Source organism: Melospiza georgiana, chromosome 6 (assembly GCF_028018845.1).
Source record: "Melospiza georgiana isolate bMelGeo1 chromosome 6, bMelGeo1.pri, whole genome shotgun sequence".
NCBI lineage: Eukaryota > Metazoa > Chordata > Aves > Passeriformes > Passerellidae > Melospiza > Melospiza georgiana.
This window is the reverse complement of record NC_080435.1, coordinates 6,807,843-6,824,899: the sequence shown is the minus strand read 5'-3', so window position 1 is coordinate 6,824,899 and position 17,057 is coordinate 6,807,843. Positions and strand designations below refer to the sequence as shown.

The 17,057-nt window shown below is 48.4% G+C and overlaps 1 protein-coding gene across 4 annotated transcripts in view; it reads right to left on the bottom strand.

Annotated features, from left to right (window-relative positions):
- Positions 1-17,057, bottom strand: part of CREB3L1 (cAMP responsive element binding protein 3 like 1) — a 63,375-nt gene that overhangs the window by 18,025 nt on the left and 28,293 nt on the right. For all 4 annotated transcript variants that reach the window (XM_058027064.1, XM_058027061.1, XM_058027063.1 and 1 more), the window contains exon 2: positions 2,947-3,175. In XM_058027064.1, coding sequence (XP_057883047.1) covers positions 2,947-3,139 — 193 coding nt within the window. In that variant the 5' untranslated portion in view covers positions 3,140-3,175. The remainder of the gene's footprint in view (positions 1-2,946; positions 3,176-17,057) is intronic.

Below are 17,057 nucleotides of genomic sequence, written 5' to 3'. Positions count from 1 at the left end.
CACAGAGTGGATTGTGTTTTCTCTGTCCTGCTAAGGACACTGAACCCAAAGCAAGTAGTGAAGTCCTAGTTACCCTGGTATGCAGACAAACCCCTTCTGATGGAAGGAGGCAAAGTGTCACACAGCCACCAGTGTTTGTATCCAGAAAATTTGGACTGACTTCTGCCTTTCACAGAAATGAGGGACCCTGAGAGATCTTTCAGTCTATCCTACTGCTCTAGGCAAGTTCAACTAAACCTATGTCAATCCTGATAGATGATTCACTTGAACCTACCCCTTTGAACAGTGCTGAAGAGTTCACAGCATCCTCCATTTAAACTCTTCTGTGGTTTTGTAATGCCCACCGTGGGAACATTTTGCCTGCTGACTACTCTGTAGTTAGTTCCTTACTGTCATTTGAAGCCTTTTCCTCCTCATCTTTTTTGTTGCAAAGATCTGCATTTCTCTTTTTCTCAGATGTGTGGGGTATCTTTCTGTGAGGGCTGCTGCTGAAGCAAGTTACCAGACAAGGGAGAGCAGACCACCAAGGGCTCTCCCTGACCAGACTTGACTCAGTGAGAGAGCAGCCTCCAGTGCTGTCAGTCCAGACAGGCCAAGGAGCAGACACCCAAATAAGTATGTGCCGTCCTCCCATTTCCTGTCTACATTCTGACCCTGGTCTCTTTCCCACCCTCGGAGATTCTTCTGGGGAGTGATTGGGTTACAGAATCAGAGACAAATAAGCCATCAGAGGGTCAATGAGGGACTGAGGAGTAGGCATCTTTTGTAGAGCCATCTAGGTTCTGCTGCCTGCGAGGATATTTCAGAGGTAACACTGTAACACTGCAGATTTCACTCTAAGTTGGTGGACGAGGCATGCCAAGACACTCATCCTCTGCTCTAGATATTCTGTAGATGCTCTGTACCTACTGGGAAGAAATGTGGCTGAGAGATATCTGTAGCTGCCCAGGGTTCAGGAGGCAAAGAGCAGTGAGAAAGCAGGACCTGTACAGGAGGGCAGGCACTAACCTGAGGCTGGTCCAGTGCTCACAGTTCTGCACAACCCTGGCTCTCCCTGCTCCTGGCATCAAATCACACCCTGCAAAACTCAGGGCTGGTACTGAGGGATGAAGCAGCCAATCAGTATGCACAAGCCATCTGGAAAGCAGACTCCACTAATAAGCAGGGCCACAATGCACCCAGTGGCTTGCCCTAGCTGGCCTGTGTTAGTCTGTGTTAGTGGGAACCATGTGGGAAGGGGCAGGATTTGGAGGAGTTTTGGAGATCTGCAGAAAAGCTGCGAGAAAGCTGATAAAAAGCAAGCTTCAGCCAGCTCCAAGCCTAGACAGAGCAGGGGCATTCCTGAGGAGTTCTGTAGAATGAGCAGAGCTTGCTTAATGTTAAAGAAAAAACATTTCTGGGTAATTAATTGGAACTGAATGTCTAAAAGGATTGAGACTGTATGGAGCTGTGCCAAAAGGACTGCACAGTGTTGCAAATACTGGACCTGACTCAGGGTTTCACTAGAATATGACTCACATGCAATTATGAGCCAAAAAAGCCCTGGAAAGATGAGCTGAATTATCTAGCTGCAGGACTGGGTGCATGGATCCTATGCCTGCCATTGTAATGCCAGGCCTTACTCCCTTATAAAACTGATCTGCACTCTCAGAGAGAAGTGCCAGGCCCATCTGAAACTCTCCTGGTTTATGCACTGGACACCCTATGCTGGCCTCTGCTCAAGGGTCAGTGTGACACTCCATTCAAGAGAGTCATGATCTTGCCTTTGAGACATAACAGCTGAAGGAAGGGCACGTGCAGACACAGTGGAGAGAAGGAGAAGTGGTGCTGAGTGTCTCAGAAAGGAGCTCTTGAGATAGCTTCATGCTGGCAGTCTTCATCTCACTGCTTTCTACAAACACATTCTTTTGGCTTCTCTCATTCTCATCTCCTCCCATTCATTTTCAGGGGCAAAAGAAAGCTGTGGTTTTTTTGTTCATGATGGTTTGGGGTTTTTTTTGTTAGTTGCCCCCTCCAAGACTGTACCAGGGTTGAAACTAAGGAAAAAGAAATGCAAATTGAAAGCTTTTTTGGTACTAAAGCAGAGTTGCTTGGATTGCCATAAACCTCTCTCCCAGCATCTCTCTGAGATGCCCCTAAGGAATGTGGCAGATGGTTGTGCTTTTTCAAGGACCAAAGAGGTAGCAGAGGCCAGCCTTCTCTCCTTCTGCCTTGGCATTTGTACCAGAAAGCTGGGATAATTCCTAGTCATGAGAGGAAGCCTCTGTCCCAGGTCTTACTGTTGCTCAAAGGAATAGCTGTCTTCTGTGTATACTGAGCCTGTGCCACTGCTTTTTCAGGCAGCCTGGTGTCCATCAGCTGTTGGGACACCCACACAATCCCACAAATTACAGGACTCTCTGCAAGGACAGCTCTAAAAATACCCAGCCATCATAAATTATCCTGAAATGAATTGTTTTAAAAATAAGTTTTGAAATGACTGTTCCCCTCTGTCTCCTGCTAAAAGATCTGCTGGTAAAGAAGGCACTTAGCTTTCCACATGTACCAGCACTGGTTTCAGCCAGAGACTCATGCTTCCTATGTGCAAGCCAAAACCCTGCTTCCTGAAGCCAAAACAGAGCTGGATCTAGGGCATCCACACCCAAGTCTGCAGGGTCCTAAAAAGACATTGCCTGTTGCTTGCCAGAAGCTGGCAGCACACTAAGCCACAGCCAATTACCATCCTTGTAAATAGCAGTAAGCCCAGCAAAGGAGTAATGGGACTATCACAGCACAAATGGAAGGGAAAAATGTGGCTGTATTTGACAACAGCAAATCAAATTCTTCCCTGTATTGGACATGTGCAAGTCCAAGGAATAGCCAGTTTGTCCTTCTATATGAAAGCCAGCCAGAGCCTCTGCTAACAGACGTGCCCAAAGCTGAGCCGTGTGCACATCTCACGCTCACCGTTAGCATTATCTTCAGTCTTGACAGGCACAAGGGGGCTCTGGGGAGCAGAGTCTCCACTGAGGGAATAGCTGTGCTCTGCCTGGATGCCTGGAGTGGGTGGATCCAGGTCCATGTCCAGCAGAGGGTTCTTCTCAGCCAGTACTGGGTCATCGAAGAAACTGCTGAAGAGGTCATTGGAGAAATCCTCCATGTTGTCAGAGAAGTGATCCAGGTTCTCTGAGAAATGCTAAGGAAAGACAAAGGGAGAAAGAGCATTAGTGTCAACTCCAAGAGGGATCTGAGAGCCTTCCTCCACACTGAGAGTCAAACCTCAGCATCAATTCCTATTCCTCACCTCCATCAGTCTGACTAAACACCTTGAAATAAGATAGAAAGGGATGTTGTGCTGTACATCACTGCATGTTTATCTATGCCACAAACACGCATGAAACTTTTCTACATCATCTTATCTCCCATTCCTTTGTGAGTATCTATCTGTGTCTTATAAACATCATCTCACTGTGACAACAAAATGAATAGAATACAAGAAAGAGATTCCTGTGATGATAAAATGTAAGTGTGGCACAAAGTCATGGTCTTCAGCACCTGTCCTTAGTGACAGACACTTTTTCATGTTCTCTGCCAACAGCAATAGGCACATTGATGCCCCAGAGGATATCAATCCAGCTGCTGATTTCTATCAGAGAAAAAAGATCAGTTGGATCAACATAACAGGAAGGCCTCCTGTTGTATTTAATTTCCTCTGGGATTTAACAGCCCCTCTGTAGACCATATGAGGCTGTACTTCAGCCAGATAATGCCTGTGAAATTCAGCTCCCCGATGAAGTTTAAACACTACAGATGGGCTGTTAACAACAAACAATCATTCCACTAATCATTCCAGTAACAGTCAGTAAATCTGGCCAGTGCTGCTGCAGAGCTAAGCTCCTGATGCTACAGGGAACCTTCTTCCTTTGAGGCATATCCTCCTATTCAGAAGTCAAATCACTAACTTTTCCATTTGCTACAACAAAGCATTGGTTGGGCAGGGAGAAAAATGATGGCTGCCAAACACCAGCTGAAAAATTATCCCATTTGTTGGCAGATTGAGGCTTCTGGCTCAGGGAGAGGAAAGAAAAGAGAGATAGATTCAAGTGACTATATTACACAGACAGAACTGTGTAACTTAAATGAACTGGAGAGAGCTCAGTAGAGTCAGACTGGGTCTGTCCCCCCACCCCCTGCCTGGAAAAGCATCTCGGTGGGCAGAAAGGCATTGAAAGCAGTATACTGAAATACCAAGAGCCACAGGGTATGAATGAGAGTGGGAGAGACCACGTAGGTCCTGGAGTGGAGACATGAATGCCAATGAATTCCAGAGTGAGAGCTCAGCTCAGCAGAGAGCCTGGCTTCTAGAGGAGCACAGGGTGTGTGCAGTCCTTTCTTTGCCCAGTGCTAGGACTGAGGCAGGAGGTGGCCAGAGGACCCCGGATGCTGGAGTCTGTAGGTTCCTGCTCCTACTGGAAGGTATATTTGTTTTACCTGAGCACAGTACCACTCTGTCAACATTCCACTGCCTGGCAGAGCTTTGGAGTGAGGCTGGGGAGTGAAGCAGGCTCTAGATGAACAGACCCACACTTCCCACCAAGTGGGGGAGGTAAATGGTAAGGGCCAGCAATCTCCAACATGTCAGTGTCTTTCACCCTCCAACACCATCCTTCAGCTGCTCCATTTAAAACCTCAGATGCTTACACAGCATGCTGGAAGTGGGGGTGGAGTCCCTGCCACCTGCATTCTGCCTGACATGAGGTTTCTCTCCATTTACTTCCTTCCCACCTGTCCTCTGACTACCTGGGGTGACAGCCCCATCCAAGGCTTCCCTGGAGACCAGACACTGCATGTGCAAGTAGGGTGGAGAAGGCACACTCATGCTAAATCCTAGTGTTGAGGCCCTCCCTGCAATGTCTGGGCTAAAGTTTTCTCCACTTGTTCCCATAGCAGAAGCAGATTTGGTGGGGTAGTTTGGTAAAATCCACCCAGCCATTTCTAAGTTGCCTAGGAACATTTTTGCACTTGAATCAAGTAACAGAAAACACCTACCATCTGTGGGGAATGTAACTTCAGAGGGAGCTGAGTCAGCAGATGGAACTGGGTTAGATAGTTATCTAAAATGCACTGGAAAACCAGGTTTTGTCCTATCCTACAGCATAGAAAGATAGAGTTTGGAGTCCTGAGCATTAACCCCAGAGAGCGTTTGCTCATGTAACAGCTGTTCTTTGTCTTGTGCTCTCTAAACAACACAAGCAAACACAGGATGTGAACACGATAGCCTTACGGTAAGGGCGAGAACCACAGAAAACTGAAGAGATTCAGAGTGCTGGCTGCTAATGCACCACAACACAGCAGAGCTGGGCTCAAATCATATTTCATGTTGTAACTCTGAAAACTAGAACCACTGTGTAGCCATGGAAGAGAAGCAGAGCTAGATGGACAACTGTGGGGAGAGCTGTCTGTGACACTGCCATGTGCTTCCAATTTCTTTCACAACTGTGCATTAACAAAGGCAGAGGTGGGATTGAAGACAGTCAAGAAAATGCATCTGTGCAGTAGTTACACAGATTATCTTTTCGCAGCATCCCACCCACATTTAGAACAACAATCCCTTGGTCAGTCAACAATCTCTCTATTGTTGGACAAACCTACCTAGAGGAAAGAGGCGGAGATGCGCCTCTGGCTCCATTCCGAAACAAAAAAAAAAAAATCACCCCAGCAGCTGCTGAGGGGTGAGAGATGAGTAATGAGTGCAAGGGACTGAGTATCAGAGCCTTAACACAGGCACCAACATTTGCAAGAGTAATTTCAGGTTTCTTGTTATGTTAGACACCACACAGCAGACTTGCTCGTGGAAGATCTCACTGTTTGGAAATGAGGATGAAGGCAACACTGTTCTCCCAGAGGTGGAGGAGTTCAAGTCCCCAAGAGACCATTCTCTCCCAAGAGACAGAGACCTACTGCACAGTGCAGGAAAAACATGGGTGATGGGCAGAGAATGAAACTTGCACCCCTCTCTGGGAATCCAGAAATGTTGTGGAATCTACCCCACTCTGGGCTTCTGGGTCTTATCCTCCTAAATACTGGCAAAGCCTTCTCATCAAAGCAGCCCGTTTCAGCTCTCACCACTCACACATATACCAGTCCAACATCTCCAAACACAGCTGATGGAGAGAAGGAAGGTAGCCCATGAGATTGGCCATAAATATAGTTTTTATCAAAGGGGGCACCAAGGATCCAAAACCCTCAAGGAGGGAGAGCACCTAGAGCTGACACAGAGCTGGAGATTGTTGTTTTACTCAAAGAAGGTGGCAAGAGGCAGAGGAAAACAGCAGAAGGAAGAGTAAAGCAAACAAAAATAATAACATGGGTTTGTAGCTGGCTATACCCATAATGGAAACTATGGCACCAGCAGGAAGCTGTCACCACATCCCAGGAAAACTACTTGGGTTGACTGTTTCTCTTCTGAAGTCAACAGGTATTGTTAATTTTAGACTTCTAATTTGTACAAGACAGCGGTGCATGCAACCACATAGTAAGAAGAAAGAGTGTCCTCTTGTCAAGATCCAACTGTGATGGACACACTGAGGAGCAACCCAGAGTTTATTTTGGCTAGATGGCATCAAAACCACTTCTAATTAGTTTAGCTTGAGCCTGTTAATGCAGAATATGCAAATTTTGTCCCACCCAGCCTAACTCTGGGAAGTGCACTTATCTGGCAAAACTTAGAGAAAGCTTCAGCTGTACTTCTCCTTTGCATGTGTGAGAGAGGGTTCAGGGAACTGGGAAATGGTGACTCAGGGCTGTGTACATCACACTAGCACATGGCAGGGTCAATGCTCCAAACTTCTGAGCAATGAATAGAAGCAGGTTTATCGCCTGACCAAATGGATAGCAGCTTTATCCTTGCTGGCTGGAATGGAAGGTGCTGGCTGGTCACTAGCCCTCCGTTCCCACCCAGGTTGGGGTCAGCACAGCTAAAGGTCTTCATGTGCTGCCACGAAATGACAAGACTAGGCTGGGCTTTGGGGAGACTTTTGCCAATGCAATGGCAGTGAAGATCTCAGCGGACCAGGGAAGGTTCAAGAAAGAGTCCATGGAACTTGGGTGTGAATGAAGGTGGGATAGACAGAGATTCACAAGCATAGCAGCCTCGTCCTCTCACAGCTTCTTCAAGACCAAAGCTCCTTGAGAGTGCCTTCCAACCAGGCTGAGATCAGCCAGCTCCTGCTCCTCAGAAGAATGGCCAAGAGTTTCTAATTGTGACAATGAAGGGCTCAGCAACTGTTGAGAGTCTCCTTTCAATCTCCTTTCAAGTAGCTTTCATGCAGATGGGTCGGGCTTTAGCAAGGGGGACCAGTCAACTGGGAAACTTGACCCTTACCATCCTGGCCTAGAGGGAGTGGGTGTGCAGTGTACTGAGGGAAAACAGTTTCCAGATGGGATACAAAGCTCACAGCACAGTCTCATTTTGCATTATTCCCTCCTGTTATCTTCCCCTCCCTTTCACACTCTCCTTCCTTCTTCTTCTAAGTATGCTCCAAAGCCAAGAAATAGCACGAGATGTGTTTCCAAAGCTGTATTACCAGTGAGCGGTCAGGGAGGGGGCAGCCAAGGGACAGAAATGCAATGGCGGGGATGTGCTGAATTTCCTGATCCAAGCCTGATTTCTGGCTGCCTGTCCCCCTCAAACTCTAGGAGGACAGGGAGGCAGCGCCCAAAGAGGATGAGCCAGTGCGTACAGGTATGGGGAGGCAACAAGCATTGCATCTCTAGGCCCTACAGAGAGCCTTACTCGGGTGCCACAGTAGAATCTGCTCAGCTGAGGCCACCTCAGGCATGGGGAGAGAGTGAGAATCTGTCAGCTCCTGGCTTCTGCTCCCTCCCACTCCTGGTGATCGACACAGGCACTGACTCTTCCAAACATATTTCCACCACATGTTTTCATCCTGACCTCATGCTTAGGGTTGTCTAAATAGCACACTGTATGTGCGTGCGTGCACTTCTCATTCAAACACCCTTTCCTGTTGTACAACAGTTATCTTGGGAGCTAATGCAAGGCATCCAGACATCCAAATGCAAGCTCTACATATACCCCCACCCAGAGATGGTGTTAGAACTCTGGAGGCCTCAAGGAGAGACTGAGGCACAAAGCCTTCTCCCATGCCCAGTTGCACATGAGATGCCTTAAGGCAGCACTCTTGTAGCCCAGTGGCACCATGTATGGCTGAGGAGGTGATGACTTCCTCCCCCTGGATCCACTTCTCTGGACTCATCCTGGCTGCATCTGTCCCTTCTTTTCCCTTTCATGTTTCCATTCTTTGACTGTGACTTTCCCCTTCCCACCTCCAGCTGAGTTGTTTGGACACAATCTTCCTTCAGGATCAGCCTGGTTCTCACAGCCTCTCTCATCCCACCACAACAGTCTCGCTCCAAAGAGAAAGCAGCGAGGGGCTAAATCCAGCTGGGCAGCAGCCCAGGCCCAGGAGACGAAAGGCCTTTGCAGGTTGGAGGTTCTGCTCGTGCTGGCAAGCAGTTAAAATGGGGAGGGGATTCTTCTGAGTTTTCTCTTTTCTTTTGAAAATTTTTTCCTCTTTGCTTGCCAAGATAAATCTCCCATCCCAGCTGTGACATCTGCATTTCCCTTCTCTGCTTTCACTAAGGAATGAAGCCCCCTGCACTCCAGCTGCACAGCCGAGGTTTTCTTTACATTCCAGGAAAGAAGAGCCCATACACTCCAGACAGTCCTTCTGCTCTCTTTAAAATGCAGAGAATTTTAGACCTTTTGAAAGTGAAGTTCTCAACTGTGTTAATAAGATTCAGACAGGAGAGACAAATGCTATGCACACTTCTCCACACAGCCAGATAGTGCATGTGCACCCCAAGGGGCACAAGTGATCATCCAACCACCCCTTGGCTGCCACCACTCTGCTGCTTCTCTATCCTGAACCCATATTGCTCTTGTACCTCACATATCACAGCTCCCTGCTGATCCATGCCTGGTCCACGCAGGCCCCTGGTGTGCCTGAGCAGCTTGCCACTGACCTGCTACCCCCTTGCTGTTGCTGCTTCTCTGTGTGGCATGGCCAAAGCCCCAAAGGCCAAACTGCCTGTGAATGCCACTGTCATTCCCCTCCAGCAGCAGGACCACACTCTGTCTTTCCTAGGCACTGCATCAATGCCCAAGTCACCTGTGACTACTTTCAGCATCACAACCTTGGCACGTATGGTGGACCAAACATACCAGACACCCCAGGGTGGCAGGGTTCGACTGAACCTGATCTGGAACTAGACCCAGAATTTGCTGCTGTCTGTAGAATCATAGAATCACAGAACCACTTAGGTGGGAAAAGACCTCTGAAATCACTGAATCTAAGCTATGACCGAACACCATGTCAACTGGAACATAGCAACAAATGCCACAGCCAGTCCTTCCTTAAACACCTCCAGGGATGGTGACTCCACTACCTCTCGGGGCAGTCCATTCCAACGTCTAATCACCCTTTTTCTGTATAAGTTCTTGCTAATGTTCAACCTAAACCTGCAGTTTAAGACTACATCCTCTCATCCTGTCTCTAGTTGCCTGGGAGAAGAGGCAGACCTCCACCTGGCCACAAACTCCTTCCAGGGAGTTGTAGAGAGTGATAAGTTCTCCCCTGAGCCTGCTCTTGTCCCTGCAAGGCACAGGCACAACTCGCTGTGGAAACCTCCTTGCACCTCGCATCCGTGCCAAGGGCCTGGATTTACAATTTCCAGCGCTAGGCGCCACAGGAGCTAGGAGGGACCGTCGGCGGCTCAAGGCACGGCCGGGGGAGGGCGGTGGCGGGCGCGGCGCCCAGCCGGGCGCAGCAGCGGCGGGGCAGCCGCGGCCGAGGAGCCGCAGCCCCTCAGGGCAGCCCGGCCGCGCGGGCACGGCGGCGGCGGTTTAACGGTCGCCGCGGCGCGCTTCCAACGGCCCGCAGCCGCGGCCGCCCATTGGCCGGCGGCGCCGGGAGGCGGCCAATGGGAGGCGGCTGGCAGCGGCGCGGCGCGGCGCGCGGGAGGAGTGCAGGGTTAGGACGGAGCGGCGCGGGCCGGCCCCGCTCAGCCCGGCACGGGGACACGGGCAGCGCCCGGCACAGCGCCGCACACGCGGCTCCCGCGGCTCGCCGAAACCTCCCTGGCAGGCAGGAAGGCTTCCTGGAGCCACCCCCTCCTGCCCTACAACCCAGGCAGGGGGGACAAAGCTGATGGAGCCGGTGATGCTGTTAAAAAAAGTGCACGACACAGACCGCATGGAAGTTTCGTGGCCGAGACTGAGAAGTGTAATACCAGCTCAGAGTTCACACGCCCGCAGTTCATTGGGGAGAATCTTGGGAGGCACCAGGCACAGGGGAAGAGGGCGACTTAAGTCTTTAACTTAAAAGCTTATGCCCCTGAAAGAATGAAAAGGGAGTAAAAGGTATGTGGAAAGTTGAAATCTGCTAGCCTGTGACTGGGTTTCCCAGTGGCCCCAACGGAGGGGTTTGAGTGCTGCTAAAGTCATGGACACTGGTGTCTCCATACCTGGCACCAGTGTGTTCAGCTAAATGGGATTAGCAGCTGGCACACAGCACCACGGGCAGTACAGAACCCAGGCTGAGGTGATTCACAAGACAAGTGGCATTGCAGCGTGGCCACAGCGGTGTGGCCATTTGTGTGCTCTCCTACCACCTAGTAGCTGGGTGCCAGGTTCAGAGCAGGTATGCATGTGCTAGGGAGGAGAGGGGAAATAGCAGCCTCTCCTTGGGCAAAACAGGCTCTGCTGGCCTAGGATGGAGAGCAGCTACAGTACATGGTCTGCCTATGGCATGTGGCTAGCTGAATCTGGAGAGATAGGAGCACCTCTCCTCCCAGCAGTGGCACCCTGGAGGATAAAAAGGAATGCCTCTGCTTTTCAGCATGCTTTTGCTGTGTGTATGCTACATATGCAATGAATGTCCCAAATTTCCTTTGGCTTACAACTGCCTTGCAGCTGACTCTGATAAAAAAAAATCAGAGCAGGACTTAAACCATACGCAGAACTGGACACAACTCTCTCAGGATGAAACGTTTGGATCAGCTGCAACCCTCATTTGGCAGAAGATTTGGAGCAAATTTCTAGGAGTTTGTGAAAGGTAAATAAAAAGCTTGTCCTGCTAGGCTTTTTTTGAGCTTGGAGAACTGAAGACAAAACCTGCTTGCTACAAAACAAAGCCAGCGTTATTTCCAAGCCGTTGTGGTGGCAGCCGGGTTGTGTTCAAACAGAGATGTGTAGGCGCTGTTCTCCGTGGGAATGCAGGTATCCCTGGGCAAGCTGGCGGGGATCTCTTCCTCTTCTTCACTCCTTCCCAAGCCAAGGTCAGTCTCCAGGCAGAGACTTCACACGAGCAGCAGCCCTTAGAGAGAGAAGCTGTATTGTCATCTCTGTCCCCAGATCTCTGCTGTCTTGGCTGAATTAGTGCTTTTGCTGTTTGTGTGAACATGGCAGCCTCAGCTGCGTTTGCATCAGGCTCCCACTGACACCCTAACTCCACACCATGACGGGGCTTTCAGCTGCTGTAGCATCTGGGAGTGGGACCTCATGTGAACTTTGTGTCCTTATGTGTGAAAATAGAATCCATCATTTTTGGGAAAGCCCTATCTGCTATGTTAGCCTGATCCACCCCGACCCAGGTGTGCCCTTGCAGAGCCCATCCACCCTTTCTCCTTCCCCACCCAGGCACACAGCCAGAACACAACTGGGTGTCCATAGCCATGTCTGCACATCCCAGGGATGCATCCCCAGCCCAGCCCTGCAAATCCAGAGGTGAATCTATGCTGGAAAACCCTACATGGATTTAATTGTGTGCAGCATGTCTGCCTGGGCAATTTAGAGAAAAATTCTGCTTAATGGTGAGGGATGCACAGTGTGACAGCAGGCAGGGCAAGTGAAAGGAAATAATAGTTTATTCTGTGTGACTTGTGTGACTATACTGCCATGCTGATGTGAAACCATTTCACATTATCACCAAAAGACATGAAATGCAATAGACATGAAAGTTCAATACAATTAAAATAAATTAGAGAGGTGCTGCTGCTCAAGCCATTCACCAGTCAGTGGGATGGGAATGTTTATTCAATAACCAAAATAAATTGGAATAAATGCCACTCCACCATTTCTTCTATCTTTTTTGGAAGCTTCTGGCCCTGGCCAGTAAGGAGTTGAAGCTGCCAGAGTTGGCAGATCTCTGCTCTTACACAGCTTGTAAGGCCCATGCCATTATGGGCCTTTTTTTCCTGCATCTTGCAAGAAAGCATCAAGAAAGACACATTGGTAGATAGAGGAAATCTGCTCTGGGAGATAACCAGAGGAGGAGGAAAGGTCTGAATTATCTTTACAATCATCTTCATTTGTCTCATTGAAACAGTTTCTCTTTAGCTCAGAGACCAAAATCAGAGATAATTCACATTTTGTCCCCTGGCAGGTCTCTGGAGACCCATAAAGAAAAGCAGGCCTTGAAAGAGGAAGAGCTGTACTCTGTTCATGTCCAAAAGCTGAGGCATGCAGCTAATACCAAACATTACTGGTGGCTTTCATTCCTTGGGCCTTTGTAAAGGGCACTTAACAGAGCAACGAAGTCTGGGCCAGCTGATTTGTGACTCAAGGATGTGAAGGATTTTCACATAAAATCTTGAGAGAGCAAGAGCTGGGACTCTCTCCAGTGGCCAGGCTGGGCAAAAGTTGGGTTTTGCAAGCAGCAGACTGAACAGGGTTCTGCACCAGGACAGTTTTCAAAGCAATTCAACTTGGAATGCAGATTTCTGACCTTCTGCCAACATCTCAGTGGAAAATCTGTGCCCTAAGCAGCAGATAGGAAGTTAATCTTCAGCTCCAATGCTGAGGGTACCATTTTCACCTCAGCAGTGTAGCTGCAAAAACCAGAGTCTCTGGAGAGTAGGGAAATCCTTCCTAGGCCACAAAGAGCAGTAAGGCCTCTCAGACCATTTGTCACTACTGGGGTAACCTGAATTAACTCCATCCTGGGGTAGAATGAAGATGTGATGCTGGTGAACCAGTGGTAAAAGCCCTGCATTTCCAAAGATAAGGGTGGATATCTGACTGGTCAGACATCAGGCAGTCACTTCAACCATGGGATGAAAATCATAGCTGAAGGATAAAAGGAAGCCAATGAAAGGCAGCCTTTTCAACACCTGGCTCTCCAGCTATCCCTTCTTCAAGCTGCGCTTCTCCACAACAAGGCCCAGCAGCCAAGGACCCTGTAGCTGGTGAAAAGAAGTTGAAATATGGAGATACATGGTGTCATGTACTCAAGCAATGTGAGAAGCTTCTGAGAAGAAAAGATCCCACGTTCATTTAAAGCCTGGAAACCTATTATGCCCTGAACTCCTGCTGTGAAAGCTCCTGCATCTGAGATCAAGCAGACATCTGCACCACAGCTTTGGAATGGTCTCTGAAGAAGCTGGTGGATTTTGGAATCCATTTTCTGGACATCCCTGGACAAGGGAAATGATGGATAACCTCATGGGTTTTAGGGCTTCAAGGATCCACTCTGGTAATCAAATATGACTTCTTACAGAGCTGAGTGTGTCCTGCTTCAAATTCATGATCTGTAACTGAGCTCAGTTTAAAGGCTCCAGATACATCCAGACCTTTCAAAAAACAAAAAACAAACAAACAAAAAAACAAAACAAAACAAAACAAAACAAACAAACAAACAAAAAAACCACCAACAAAAAAAGCCCAAAAAACCCCCACCCCAAAACACAACATAAAAAAAAACAACAACTGTTGTAGAAGAGAAATACAGTTACCAAACAAACAAGTCACTGCAAAGAGGGATTCTCTAGCTTAAGCCTCCAAAATGTTTCCTCAGGCTTTTTACTCTTAGATAAACGAGTCCTTACCACCATAGATTTTCCTGAGAACAAATAAATCCAAGTCACCTTTCATCTGTGTGGTATGGCATGGCCACCTTGCCAGGTTGTTCTGGATGCAGGGAGAACTTGAGGAGTTATGTAGTTGTAGACATGTAACTCCATGTTACCAGCATATTCAAAGATTAAATTATCTTTCTGTGTAATTAATTGCTTTTATTATTATTTGATTATGTTAAATAGATTTTAACATAATTTAATCACAGGTGGAAGTGAGTGATTCCTGTGGCAGAAGAAGTTACATCCCTGCCATGGTGGCCAGTGCTGCAAAGCAACAATGAAGACTGTGTGAGCCTCAGAAAATCAAGACAAAATCTACAGTGATTTGGCTTCTGGATATTGTTTCAGACAGTGCCTTATTTTGCAGATATACAATTCAGCACAAGAAGCAACCTTTCAGTATCCATCATGGTTTTATGTGCAACAAAAGAAAAAAAGCATCAGTGAGGTCTTCCCTCTTTGTTCCTTAACCTTGATGCTAGGTGAATTTTCCCAAGTATAGTGGTCTCAATAAACAGGAAACTTTTCACAAGTGCCCAATATGTGTCCCAGCAAAGATCCAGTCCCCTGCTCCTGCCTGGATCCTCACAGCATCTGGCCTTTCATGCCAACCTCTTCCCTCAAGCCTCTGCTGCTCGATACCCCCCTGCTTCACTCCTCCTTCATCTTCCTCCTGTCTCTCTCTGAAAGGGTGCACACATCTGGCTTGCCTTTATTGTGTGATAAATCTCACCCTGCATCTTGGGTTTATTTTCTGAAAGTTTTGAATGGTGTCTTGGAAATGCTGTTGGACAATAGGAGCTCTTTGAACCCAGGCCAGCTGGATGGGACTCTTGCATTGCAGCTGACATGCAGGCTTTGGCGGTCTTTCTCGACTCTTTCCTCCCTTTTCTTTACAACATTTGAGTTGTCCTCAAACTTTATTTTTGGAGTGGGCAGAGCATTTCTGAATCTTTTCATCATTATATTATTATTCATTATGGTCATAACTATTTCTCTTTCTGCTGGCACTCCTGGGTGGATCTCTCCTCTCTCACTTAATATCTTGGGTACGACTACCTTGGCCACAACCCACTCAAGCAGTGACTCAGAATCCCTGGCCTGTTCCCAGGAGAGATGCAAGAGTTTTGCCAATTGGTTTAAAAAGAGGCAATCATTTTCCAGAGCTACTCTCTCACTCAACAGAGCTGAGCTGTGTGGAAAAGCTCAGCTCTGTGGTTCCAGGGAGTCCATCTCTGGTGGACAGGCTGTCCCTGGGTTATTATGAAAGCAAAGCCCTGCTCTCTTCACATGCAAACAGGATGACTTCTGAACCATGCAGTAGGATTCTCCACTGAAAATAATTTCATTCCCTGGGGGTCACTGCACTTATTTTTCTCATTCCCAAGCTCCTGGAGGAAACAAAGCTAAGGGAGGCATGTGGGCAGGATGAGGCATTGTAAGGGAGGGAGTACTGGATGCTCAGGTCAAACTGTTTCCTAATGTATCACCACACAACTACCCACATCTTGAGTCAGAGTGGAGAATGGCATAATCTGAAGCAGGCCCTCGTATTGCTGGGTCTGAGGTTTGCCTGCAGCAGTGGTACATGATAGAGAAATCCCAATCTTCTTCCTCTGAGAGTCTCAGATTCCCCAACCATGCAGGAGGGTGGGAATTGCTCTGATTCTAAAAGCAGGAGGGGATGACCATCTATGGCTTGACTGTTTGTCCCTCTACACATTCAGTTTAGGTAGTGAAGAAGGCTGTTTTGTTCCTGTGTGTCTTCTATGACTTACAGACCTTCAAACTGTGCTCTTATTTCATTTCATAAATCTTCATTTCCTGTGCTAGGAAGGATACAAGAAAAAAAGAGATGGCTGGTCTTGGTGAGGCATGGCAGTCAGAACATGGTGGCAACCTGAGTGAATCCTTCTGAGTGGACAGCACTGCCTCCTGCAAATGGCACTGAGTGATGGAGGGAAGGGGATGACAGGCCTTCCACTATCAAGAGCAGGTACTTGGCAATGTCAGACCAGACCCTTTCCAGCCTTCCTTCCTACGTGCTGGGAAGCCCACCTGCTTCACAGGGCAGTCAAAAGCCTTGGTGTTCCCCGGTGCAGGTATTTGTAAAGAAGAGGGACTGAGATCATCAGTTGCTTTTTACTCACATCTACTGAAAAGAGGAGGAATAGGTCTTGAGTCAAGTAAAACTCTCCTTGCTCCTGTTCTGCTGCAAGATCCAGCAGAGCAGGAAAGCCCGGGAGCATCTGGGAACAGGGGTCCCTCTCTGTGCTGGTGTTGAAGCTGAGCCAACTCCAGAGCTCAGCCGCCGTGGTCCAAGCACCAGGCAGAGGTGTCACTCTCTCTCCAGCTGCAGCATGGTGCAAAGCACAGCTGGTTCCACGTGCAGGGCTGCCTCTCCTGAGCTGGCAGGCTGGCTGCAGCCGGCCTCCGCTCCTGCTGGCAGGGTGGCATTGCTGCCTCTGCTTGAGGAATGCAAACCGCCTGAGCCGAGCTTGAGGATCGGCCAGGAAAAGTCCACAAATAGCAACAGGAAATCAAAATGCCCGCTCCAGACGTGCACTAGATATGAGGCCATCCAGCACAAGGAGAAAAATCAAATGCTGGACAATGGAGATTACATCATGCTGTGGATGAACACGTGAGCCCATCCAGATGGGGCCATGCCAACAGGTCCAGATGGCTCAGGAATGCTAACTGCATAGCTACCTCTCTCATCTTTGCTTTTTCGTCCCTCTTTCTTTCCCTGTTTTCCAACCCTTCTGGCGTTCTTCACTCTTTACCAGAATAAGTAAATAAATCCTCTGACAACTCTGTGTAATTCGATTTCATCAAATATCAGGGGGCATCTGAGACCAGCGGGTGGGCAACTGTTCTGGACATGGCACTTGTAGGTATCAAAGGTGCTGGGTGACCTCACCACACTGTGTGGCTCCTGGACTTGACACAGTAATGTATGCCTTCACCTCACCTGGGACTTCACCTCCAGGTCACAAAGGAGGAGGTTCTAAGGGCTGTTTGCCTGGAGCCTGAAGCATGCAGGAAAATTAAGAAATCAGCATTACTCCTGCTCTGCTGCAGCTCACCCCAGCTGCTTACAGCTGCCCCTGACTGCTCACTGTGGCTGCAGCTACAATGGG